Source organism: Rousettus aegyptiacus, unplaced genomic scaffold (assembly GCF_014176215.1).
Source record: "Rousettus aegyptiacus isolate mRouAeg1 unplaced genomic scaffold, mRouAeg1.p scaffold_m13_p_12, whole genome shotgun sequence".
Taxonomy (NCBI): domain Eukaryota; kingdom Metazoa; phylum Chordata; class Mammalia; order Chiroptera; family Pteropodidae; genus Rousettus; species Rousettus aegyptiacus.
In genome coordinates, this window is record NW_023416287.1 from 45,550,115 (window position 1) to 45,562,992 (window position 12,878).

Here is a 12,878-nt window from a genome sequence, read left to right on the forward strand (position 1 = left end):
ATGAAGCATGAGCAGGTATTTGATACACACACAATACACCCCCCCCCCACACACACACACACTTATTTTAAAGGTAAAATGACAACAGAAAGTATACAGGCTGGAACTTCAGTCTGAGTCCTACATCAATAATACTTTAGAGGCCAAAGCCTTAGTAAAGAAACAATGAAAGTGCTGCTCACCTTGTGGTCCTCAGGGCCATAACCTAAGGCTGCGGTGGGACAGGTGCTCCCTTGTTCAGACACATAAGTCAGCCTGCTCAAACCAGCCTGTGGACACATCAACTGAGACAACCCACTCTCACTGGGGGACTTCTGATGATGAGCTGCTGAGCCAAAAGTCTCTAAAGCACACCTGAAAGAGAGAGAACACCTGTGATTGGAGTTGTCCAGTCTGTTACTTAACATTTCTACACTAGCAAAAACCAATCCTGCTTTGCCTACAATCTTGTTAATTTAAAGTCTCTGCTCTAGCTGCTATATGTAATAACCACGAATTCATTTTTTTTACACTTAACTGTCTAAAATTGTGAATTATATTCCTATTGAGTAAAGTATCTGGTAATCTACTATAAAAGAAAAACATGGCATTTTCATTAACAAATTCCACATACAATTTTAGTAGCTATTCATATAATAAAAATTTCCTAAATATATCTGATATAGAGCAATGAGCAGAGCATTAAAATGTTTCTGTCCTCAAAGGGTAACGATGAAAAAAAGAATCATGTAGATAAGTGCAAAAAATGAAAACAGTCTTATACTGCTAATATAAAGTGGTACAACTTTTGGCTGGGCAACTAAACAATGCATATCGACTCAGATATTCTATACCTACAAATTTATCCTAAGAAAAAAAATTAACACTAATTATAAAGATTTTGCTAAAAGAATTTGTCATCATAGAATACCACTGATGATAATGTAGGGAATCTTAAATGTTATATTAGGAAGAACTAGGCTATGGAAATTACAGCACAAACACAATAAAACAGTATGAAGCCACTTTAAGTTATGCTGCTGAATACAACCTTTGACTCAGAAAGATGTTCATAGTATATTAAGAAAAAAAAAATTAGAAAGCAATAGTGAGAGCCCACATCTACTTACTACACACAGCATATCATGTTAGTCGATACCCATTGTAGGGCCTGCCCAGATCAATTCAAAGAGAAGAAAAACAGGCTGCAACTCTTGAGAAGTGGCAAAGTCACACTAGGTAAGAAATACTGTCCCAGCAGCCACCTCTGGAAATAGTCGCTGAACAATGACATTTAGTTTCAATTCAGCTCTTAATCTGACTGAATTTTATCCTATTGTTTTTGCACAAAATTCAAAATCCTCAGCTGGGCAGTGAACACGAAAGAAAACTCTATTTTAAATTTGGGTTTTAGAAAGCCTCAAATCAAGACAGTACTGACAAAATACTAGTTAGTGAATTCCTAATAAATGGAGACAAAATACCAACCAAACTGCTTTAGGCCTACTTTAGCTGCTGTATGACATACACTTGCATGGGTTCTTGTAGGCACATGCACACATATTCACACAGACACGACGTTACTGTGTGAGAAGGTTGCAGGTTACTAGGGTGACTTGATCTATTATTAGTCTGGCTCCTTTGGTTGAAAAGAACAAATGCATTTAGGTTATATTACCTCAGGTAATGAGGAGTGAACTGTAAGAACACATGGAAATAAAAGGAGAAGAATTTCATTCGAGATGTCAAATTTCGAAGGAATCCAAAAATTGCCAAGGTGCCGACTGCGGAGAAACTCAAAAGGCAGTTCTGGAATAAGAAGCTCTAAATCAGCTCAATGAATCTGTCAGAAACCAGCTAGAAGCTAGAAGACCAGCTAGCAGGAATGCTAATGAACAGCTAAAATTACCAGATAAAGTATACTCAGCAAAAAAAATGTTGCAGTGAACAGATGAAAATTCTGTCCAACATTTCACCGAGAATAAAAAAAAAAAAAAAAAAAAAGGGAATATGAGGTGGTGGAAACCAGAAAAAAAAAAGTAGAATAAAAATATCAAATCTATTTTACCATGATAAAAAAGTACGATGATTTCAATAAAATGAATACAAAATTAAAGTCTATGTTGACAGCAACGAAAAGCATAGTTTATGCTACACAAAATCAGTGATGCAGAGGATAAACATATGAATAGCTATCCCATAATACAGAATCAATGTATAAAGATTAGGATAAATAAAATAGTCATGGATGACCAGAGAAGGGAGTTATCACTTAATGGGCATCAGTGTACTAAAAAGGAGGAAGGAGTAAGTGGAACACAGGTAATACACATAATATAAAATAAAACTTTTCTCAGTTGAATAAAGAACTGTGTATGCAGAGGTTATCATAATCCAAGAAAATCAATTAAAAGAGACCGACACATTCATTTAGGGCTGATCAGGGAAAGAGAAAGCAATAGTAGGAACATGTAAAATGGCAGCTTAGACAAAAATGTATACTATGCAACAAGAGAATGATAAACAGAATGTGGCACATCCATGCAATAGAGTACTATACAGCAATAAACACAAGGAGCTACTGACACATGCAACAACAGAACGAATCTCAGAAACACATTCTGGAAGAAACCAGACACAAAAAAATGTACTCTAGTTAGGTACTATGTAACGATGTTTCATTGAATGATGCACTGCATATACCATGGTGGTCCCATACGATTATAATGAAGCTGAAAAATTCCTATCTCCCACTGACATCATTGCCATCATAACATCATAGCTCAACACAGTACTCACGTTTGTGGTGATGCAGGTGTAAACACACCTGTGTTGCCAGTAATATAAAAATATAGCACATACAATTATGTATAGTACCCAATACTTGACAATGATTATGTTCTGGTTTATGTATTTACTATACTATACTTTTTATTGTTATTTTAGAGTACACTCTTTCTACTTATTAAAGTCTGCTATAAAACAGCATGCCATGTTACACGGGCAGCAGCCTCACACATCTCTTGTGCTCGATTTGGTCTCTTGTTGTTTTGTACAATAACATGCTGTGCACACTTGTAGCCTTGGAGCAACAGGCTGTCCCATGTAGCCTATGTGTATAGTAGGCTGTACCATTTAAGTTTATGTAATTGCTCCCTGGGCTCCTACCTTACAGATTATGAAAAAATTAATTTGTTGTTTTAAGCCACCCAGTTTATAGTACTTTGTTATGGCAGCTATGAGAAAATATTAGAGCTGGGAATCAAAGAAGAACATTTAAAAGCCTGCAAAATAAGTATCCAAAGTATATTTATTAACGGTACAAAGATAAACACTTAGATAATTTTATAGGCAAATATTAATGGTGATAGAAAGGAGAAAATCATTGGATGGCATCAATGATGACAAGTCAAAGTCAGATGATCTTCAAATTTGATTGGGCTGAATGATTTCCAGTAGCCTTTAAAATATAAAATTAACTGTTAAATAAGAGGTGGCTGTGTATATGAAAAACTATTTCAAAATGTGGTGTTGAGGACTCATTGAAACAGGAAAGAATTAAGCTTTCCATAGATATTTGGCTCTAGTTCATCCATACCATTTCAAGTGGACAGGCAAAACTTCAACGACAGCTTGAGAAATAGTTAATAGGTAACACTGAAATCACATGTAATTTCAATTTGTTCCAAAATACTGAACATTTTTAACCATTTCACTGTTAGGTAAAATTTCTGTTTATTAAAATCTCTCAATCTAGAAACATATAAAAGAGCTTTTATAAAGCATAAAAAAACTTGATAAATGAATAAAATAAACTTCCTATAGGCAAAAAAAAAAAAAAAAAAAGGTAGGTAAAATAAAATTTCTAAAAACTAGGAACCATAACTCATACCACAAATAAAGGACTACTTGTTCTTCCCAATACATCAAAGGCTCCTAGAAATGGAGACAAAAAAAAGACTAACAGTCCTTGAAAAAAAAAAAGGCAACAAAGATGACTACATATCTCACAGAGAAGGAAAAGATGCTCATAAAAAATATGAATTAAAGCTATAGTGAAATACTGTTTTTCACTTATTAACAATCAAAAAACTTGATGTTAGTGAGGCTGTGGGAAAACCGACCCTCTCCTAAACTGTTAGTGGAAAATTAACACCTCTACGAAAGAATTCTACTAATTTAAATATAAACATCAATGCATATATACTCTTTGACTGAACAATCTCATTTCCAGAAATTTATCCTATATATTTTCACATGTTCAAAGTGACTAAAATACAAATGAGACTATAATACCTTGTATAGCAAAACTTAAGTGTGTAAAAATCTCTATATTGAGCATTAAAAGGGATGATACTAAGAACACATTCATATTTACTTACATATGCATAAAGAAATTCTAGAAGAATACCCAAGAAACTAATAACAGCAGCTCCCTGGTGAAGGGACTGGGGAACTAGGAAGAAGAGACACAGTGTGATGGGGGGAAATATGCACAGGCAGACGTGTGCATCTATATGTGAATACACATATATACATTTGATAAATTTACACTGTTCAAAAGTTATACATACATACACACATATACCTATATAGCTGTATAATTTTTGAATGTTAAAGTCTTTCTGAAAAAATAATATTAAAAAGTTCTTGTAACTTGAGGATTAAGTTAGTTTACACCTACCCTGATGAATTTGTTTCAAAACCTGTGATATAGGACTCTTGAAAAAGCATTTATCAACTCCTCTTCCCTGTTACATATTATTAACCATCTTCTCCATGCTACACTCTACATCTTCATGTTTATTCTGCAACTATTCATTTGTACCTCTTAATCTCTTTGCCGTTTTTTTGTCTCCCCCCAAACCCTTCCCATCTAGTATCCCTCTAAATATTCTACTATGAGTTTATTTCCCCTTTTATTTTGTTCTTTAGATTCCACGGGTATGTGAAATCATGCGATATTTATCTTTCTCTATCTGATCCATTTCATTCAGCACAATACCCTCTAGGTCCATCAAGGCAGTATCTTTTTCCATCTCCTTCCTTTTAGTCTGTGTCTTTTAATCTGAAGTGAGTCTCTTGTAGGCAGCATATGTAGGAGTCTTGATTTCTCAACCATTCAGCCACTCTATCTTTTGTTGGAGCACTTAATTCTTTTCCATTTGAGCTACTTGTTGACAGGAATGTAGTTGTTACTATTCTTTATCCCTGTTGATATATGTTTTCTCTTCTTAAAGAAGTCCCTCCAACATTGCCTGCAATGCTGGCTTGGTGATAAATTCCTTTAGCTTATTTTTGTCTGGGAAGCAAGATCTTTATCTGTCCTTCAATTCTAAATGATAGCTTTGCTGGTTGGATAAAGAATTCTTGATTGTAGATCCTGGGTTTTCATCACAGCAAATATTTGTTCACCAAGCCCTTTTGCAGTTTCTTTTGAGAAATCAGCTGCCAGTCAGTCTTATGGGTGTTCCCTTATAGGTAACTGCTTTTCTATTGTTGTTGTTAAGATTCTCTTTGTTTTTAACCTTTAGCGTTTTAATTATGATGTGTCTCGATGTGGGACTCTTTGGATTCCTGGTTTTTGGGACTTGAGCTTCCTGGGATTGTATGTCTATTTCCTTCACCAAGTTAGGGAAGTTTTCCATCATTATTTCTTCAAATAGCTCTTCAACATCTTGTTTTCCTTCAGGTACCGCTATGACATGGATATTTTTTACCTTTAATAGTATCCCATAGACTCCTTAAATTGTTATAGTCTTGGCTTCTTTTTTCTTGCCATTCTGATTGTCCGTGGCTTTCCTGTCCTCTGTATAGGTCATTTAATACTCTTCTTTATTCACTTTCTTTATTCCATTTAATACAGTTCTCATCTCAGATGTGTTCTTCATTTCTGACTGGTTCTCTTTTATAATTTTCATTTCCATTTTTATCTTTATCTCTCTGAATTTTGCACTGAATTCATCTACACTTCCCATAAGTTCATTGAGCATCTTTATCACCAGTGTTTTGAACTCTGCATCTGTTAGATTGCTCAACTCCATTAATTCTGGATCTCTGTTTTATTCTCTCATATGGTTTCTGCTTCTTTGTCTTCCCCTTGTGGCTGACTTTCTGTGTCTGTTTCTATGGACTAAGCAGAGTTCCTAAGTCTCCCAGTCTTATTAGTGTGGATTTGTAAAGTAGGTGTCCAGTGACATAGTCCTGGGTTCAGCTGCAGGGGTTCAAATTTAGCCCAAGCCTCTGCCCCTCCGGGACCTTTTAAGATTCAGTAAGCAATCCACAGATCCTGTGCTTATAGTTGTCTCAAAAGGCCACACCAGAAACCAAGGCCACCTGCCTCCAGTGTGAGCCTAGGCACTGCTCAGCAAGGAACACCTGACTCACTGAGTATATATCTGGATGTGGCTTGGGTGGGGCCACGAGCTGGGAGAGGCAGAGTTTTGTGGAATCCTCTGGCCGGAGCAACCTGTTATTCAGTTTGATTATGTCTCCCCTATGGGTGCTGAGTTCCCAAACTGGTAGGGGGGAGGGCTCAACAGAAGAACAATGGATACCACCAGCACATCTGTATAGAGCGAGTTTCGCCTCGGTCCTCATTCCAACAACTCAGTGTCCCCTGTAAGTCCCTGGTGCCCCCTGCGCAGCCAAACCGGCATTGGTGCTCCAAGCGAGCAGGTCCATCACTGTGAAAGTCCACTCACAGACACAGCCCTTTAGGAGGCGTCTGCTGCTAACACAGCCTCTGTCCCACTCAGCCCCTCGGGACCAGGCAGCCTCGCATCCTTACCTCATCCCACCTTCTGCCGCTGCAAGGTGATTTTTTGGATTTCTCCCAAGTTGTATGGCTTGTTCAACTAGATCCCAGATGATTTTTCTTTGCTGTTTGCTCCTTGATTTTGTCATAACTTTGATTTGGTTGCCAGACGGATGAACAGAGCCTCTAACACCTATGCCATTTTACAACATTACTAATTTTTTTAAAACACAGAGAATCATTACAAGTGGGAAAAAAAAAAGAATAAAAATTTGCACAGAAAAAAATGGCGTGAATGAAATTCACAAAAGATGAACCTATAGATAATAATTTTTCCCATCTTTCCTATACTGAGCATGCATTTGGTTAAAAAAAAAAAAAAAAAAAAAAAAAAAGTACCTACCCAGATAAACTTGTTCCGGAAATTTCACTAGGAGAAGAATGACTCAGCGGAGAAGTGGAAGGTCTGAAGCTATCCTGGTCATCGTATGAACCCCGTGTACCATGCTCAGGAGAAGGATTTTTCAAATCTATCAGAAAGATATTATTTTCTAATAAGAATGGGGGGAAAAGAAAAAGTCTGCAAAATTTTGTGAATGCTATCAATTACTCTGACACTTACCAACATTTTTAGGTGAGATTAAGGAATATTTTCCAAAACTCACATGCTTTTCACTGCTAGTTTCACTAATATATTCATTTTCCCTCTGATTTTCTCTATTACTTTGCATTTCTTCGCATTCTTCTGCCAGCCAAAGGGATGCTATTCTGGGGGTCTTTACTAATGAATAACTATTAGATGTTGGAATGAATATTGAGGTAGCTTTTTCACTGTTTCCAATATCTGGAAATTTGTTGTCAATGGAATATGTCTTCACATCAACTACTGCACTCTCAGTCTCTCTTATATTTGTAAGAACTGAATTTGAAGTGTTTATTGATCTTAATGATTCCTGGCTTTCATTCTCTTCATTTTCACCATAGCAAATAGCTGCTGTATTTTCTTCTGATTCCCTTACACATCTAGTAGTAGTGCCTAAGTCCACTGTATGGATGTCTTCTGTAGTCCGTTCTTTTGGCAAATACAAATCCCAAATAGACACATCAGCTCTTGAAAAGTTTTGCAGTCCAGCTTCGCGTCTACTGACTTCGGTTTTTTTAAGATATTTCTCCATATCGAACGTGCTAGATCCATTACTTTTTTCTAAATCATTAGGTAAGAAATGAGACATATTGGAACAGTCCTTTTGTTTATCATCTTCCTGAAAAGTATTCTCTCTGGTTTTATTTGAAAGTGCCTTGATCATGGCAGCAAACTGGGAAGGATCAGTACTAACTGAAGCATTTTCAATAGCTGAAGCAATGGTGCTTATCCTAAGTACAGAATCACCACCATCAGGTAGCTTGCCTTTGCATCTTTGGGGCTTGCTGTTCATGAAGAAAGTGTCCTAGAAATAAGAAAATTTACATCAGATAAATTTACTTCAGGTCCATGGCAGGTATATATTAATCTTTATAAGTACAACATAAGATTTAACAGCAGCAAGAATATCCTAATGAAATAAGGCAGCTGTTATAAGGTTTAATTGTAGAGTACTGGATTATTTATATAATCAGATTATCAACTGTTAAAAAAAATTCTTCAGGAGTTACAAGAGATAGTAAAACTGAATCAGAGAATAATGTAAAATCAAAATATTAAAATGAGATTGAGAAGTCACTGCCCCATTGTGATTGCCAAGTTAGTTCTTGGTAATTTCATTCAATCGTTAGATTTATAAGCAAGACATAAATAGAAAGCATGGGTAAAAAACCGAAATGGAACAAAGTAATGCAAGTCAACTCGCTGAAAGCAATTAGAACTGGACAGCATATCCACAGACATTCCTTAGAAGGTACTAGGGAGCTAAAAGAAAATGAGTAAAAGTTGGGACCAAAACTCAAGAGAAGAATCCCAGAGAGGTGAGCTCATTAATGGGGATCTGAGGCATGAAGAAGAGGCAGCTGATAAAAAACTTCAAGAAGCTACTCAAAATTGTTCTTAGAGGTATAAGAGTATAAAAACCTCAGTTCGGAGTCTACCGCTAATGGCAGGGGGTGGCCCTGGTAAAAAAATCATGCGTTAGAATGAGATTATAAAGGACTATATACCCTATGAGTAAAGGTTAACCAAAATTAGACTATCCTTCATAAGGACTGAGGTACAGCTCCAATTACCTCGATCCCAGAAACTGGATTAAAATGATCTGAGATTGCTAGAGTTCTTTGCTTCCTTTCAGAAGCAAACACAAATCCTGTCTGGAAGATATCACCTCAAGGCTTCAAATTATTTCAACAATTTTTACTATAAAAGTCCACCCCTCAATCAATGAATGACACATGATGTTACAAGAAAATGTGGCCCAAATCCAAAAGAAACAGACCATGGGAGATCTAGAAAATAGAGTCATCAGAATCCAAAACACATGTAAATCTAAAATCTATAACATAAACATCTCAAATATAAAAACTAACATAAGATAGAAAACATAATTAAGGAAATAAAAGAGACTCTAGCAAAGGACTAGAAATAATAAAGAACTAAATGTAAATTCTGTAATTGAAAAGTACACTAACAAATTAAGAACCCAATGGATACGCTTATCCACAAATTGGACACAACTGAAAAAAGAATCAGAGTTGGAAGAGAAGTCTGAAAAAAATATCCAGAATGAACCATGAAAGAGAATGTTAACGAAAAATATACAAATGAACCGAAAGAACATATCAGAAAAAAGAGACACTTAGAAAGTCCAACAAACTTGTAACTGAACTCTCAAAAGAGGAGAGAAAATGGAACTAAAGTTGTATTTGAAGAGATTTTGGCTGAGAATTTTCTAAAACTTTTTGAGTCAACAATGCAAGAGTTAAGAAGACCTACGAACCCAAGCCACATAAAACAAAAGATACCTAAGCACATTGTAGTAAAATGAATAAAACCAAATTTGTTTAAAGCAGTCAGAGATAAGATACATTAGTCTTAATGAGATTAACAATAAGTTTGACAGCAATCTTTTACAATGAAATGATGTAAAATAATATATTCAAACGGCTAAGTGTGTCTAAGCTGAAAATCTATATCAAACACCAATAAACATCAAGAACGAAGGCGAAAATTTTTTAGAAGACAAAAACAGAGAACTCATTATAAGCAGACCCTTACTAAAAGAAATTGTAAGGATATCCTTCAAGCAAAAGAAAATTAATCTCAGATGGGAGGTCAGAGATGCACAGTGGTTGAAATAATAGTAATCATCACCACCATCATCACCATAATGTTACTGAGTTTAAATAATTAAAACATAAAACAACAGTAGCTTATAAGTCGAATAAAATCAAATGCTTTATGATCCTATAATGTCAAGAGGTAAAAAAATTTAAAAAAATAACCCCCTCCTACAAAAAATTTTTTATTAAACATTATTAAGCAAAGGAGACATGCTGTAATTTCTTGAGTATAACCAGTCTAAAATAACAGGAAAACGTATAATTACCAAATGAGTAGAGTGGGGAAATTGGAATAATATAATGTACTTAATCCAAAAAATAGCGCGCGCACACACACACACATACAAAGTCTAGATGAAACAGAAAAAAAGTGAATAAAGAGAGCAGATTCAGATCTCCATATTAAATATAAGTAAAAAGAAAGATTGTGGAACTGGTTGAAAAATAAAATCCAACTCTTTGTTCTTATAAGAGAAACATCTAAGATAAGATGATAAAGGTTGAAAGTAATATAATAAAAAAAGGTATAACATGCAAACACTATCTAAAGATAGCTGTTGTTAACTATATATATTACTATCAAACTAGACTTAAGGCATAGGCATAGAGACAAAGGGAATCACGTACAATGATAAAAGAAAGGTTCCATTCCTCCGAAAAAGGGAACGATCCTAATTTGTATGTATCTAAAAATACAGCCTCAAAATTTTTCTCAATTTTATTGAGAACTAATTGACATACATCACTGTGAAAGTTTAAGGTGTACAGCATGATGGTTTTGTTTATATATATTGTGAAATGATTATAATAGGTTCAGTTAACATTTATCGTCTCATATAGATACAATAAAAGGAAAACTTCCTCCTTGTGATAAAAACTCAGGTTCCACTTTCTTAACAACATTCCTATAGTCACGTGTTACTTAACAAAGGGTCCACATTCTGAGAAATATATCATTAGGTAATTTGGTCATGTGTGAACATCAGAGAGTACTTAGAGTACTTTTCACAAACCTAGATGTATAGCCTATCGTTCCTAGGCTACAGACCCATACAGCATGTTACTATACTGAATACAGCAGGCAACTAAAACATAATGAATGGTAAGCACTTGTATATCTAAACATGGAAAAGGTACAGTAGAAATACAGTATAAAGGATAAAAAATGGTACACATGTGTAGGGCATTTACCACGAATGGCGCCTGCAGGACAAGTTGCTTTGTGTTAAGACCTTAATGCACACTACTATAAACTTTACAAACAACGTATACTTATGCTACACCAAATTCAGAAAAAATTATCTTTAATAATAATAAAAGCTTACTGTAACAGGTTTACTTTATAAACTTAATTTTTTAAACTTTTCAACTCTTTTGTAGTAACACTTAGCTTGAATCACACATTATATAGCTGTACAAAATATTTTCTTTATATCCTTATTCCATAAGCTTTTTTTCTATTTTTAAATTAAAAATTTTTTTTTCTTTTAAACTTTTCTGTTAAAAACAACAGATAAATATATGTTAGCCTAGGCCTACACAGGGTTAGGATTCAGGATCATCAATATCACTGTCTTCCACCTCCACATTTTGCCCCATGGAAGGTGTTCAGAAGCAATAATACCCATGGAACTGCCATCTATGTTAAGAATGTCTTCTTCTGGAATACCTCCTGAAGGACCTGCCTGAGGCTCTTGAGGAGGTATCACTCACTCTTTTTCAAAATATACCTATGGTGGTTGCTTTGTTTTTCTTTCCATCACAGATTTGCTTGTAAGCAGATAAAGCACCATGAACATTCCTCTCTATTAATGAAAACCTTTTTGTTTTGGGGTCCATGTTTACAACATTTTTAACCCTTTTCTCATTTAGAAAAATATGTGCAGCTCATGTACGAATACAGCTATGTTTTCTAGGCTATGACATTTTCAGCGAGTGAACTACTAAATACAGAATGCTATAAATAGAATGATATAATTTGTTTCCAAAGACCATCAATATACTAGAGCGATGCAAAAATAACAAAAGCAAGATACTTCATGGCAAGTTTTGGGGGTAAGGTTAGGGCTGTAATCCACAAGTTATCTCAGGGCAAACAAGAAAAGGGTTCCGGAGCTTGTTGAAGTCTGCGAAAGCTCCTGCTAAACCCTTCACTGTTAATTTTCTTGAGCGTTCTTTTTCTTCTCCTGCAGTTTCCTTTTCTCTTGCCTCTTCTTCAGCTATGCACTCCTGTTTCACCTGGAACAACTCCTCATTAGTCAGTTATTCAGGAACCACGACTAGGAGCTCCACAAAGTCATTCTCATCCACACCCAGGTTAAAGTTGTTTGCCATCTCAACAACAGCCTCACTGATTTTTGCAACCTCCTAATCCTTGGAAAACCCATGAATGAACTTTGTGTCTTCTTTCAAATGCCATTCATAGACTTCTTAGTGACATCACATCAAGCCCAAGCAAGATTCTTGATGCAGTCCCAGGTGTTGCAATCCTTCCAGAATTGCATTAGTGTCTTCCTCAGTTGCAGCAATAGCCTGGAAAAGGGTCCACCTCAGGTAGTAGGCCTTAAAAGCTGCTGTAACTCCTCAACTCATTGGTTGGATCAAAGAGGTGGTGTCTTGGATATTGGGATGAAGAACATCAGTAAGAGGATGTCTGGGAGAACTGTCAATAATAAGCAAAATCTTGAAAGGCATGTCATTCTCCGAACAGTTCTTCTCTATTCTACTGGCACAGCAATTCAGAAAGGGATCTTGGAAGAGGAGATGTGTCATCCATGATTTCTTGATTCTGCAGTTCACCGGCAATATGTGCTTATTGACATGCTTGAAGGCCCTGGGGTTCTCACTGTGCCAGATCACGGTTTCAATTTGTAGC

The 12,878-nt window shown here is 35.6% G+C and overlaps 1 protein-coding gene across 1 annotated transcript in view; it reads right to left on the reverse strand.

Annotated features, from left to right (window-relative positions):
* Window positions 1-12,878, reverse strand: part of CEP192 (centrosomal protein 192) — a 133,047-nt gene that overhangs the window by 60,773 nt on the left and 59,396 nt on the right. Inside the window, exons 16-18 of the mRNA XM_016119861.2 lie at window positions 7,359-8,184; window positions 7,140-7,266; window positions 183-354 (exon numbers count right to left, since the gene is read on the reverse strand). Coding sequence (XP_015975347.2) covers window positions 183-354; window positions 7,140-7,266; window positions 7,359-8,184 — 1,125 coding nt within the window. The remainder of the gene's footprint in view (window positions 1-182; window positions 355-7,139; window positions 7,267-7,358; window positions 8,185-12,878) is intronic.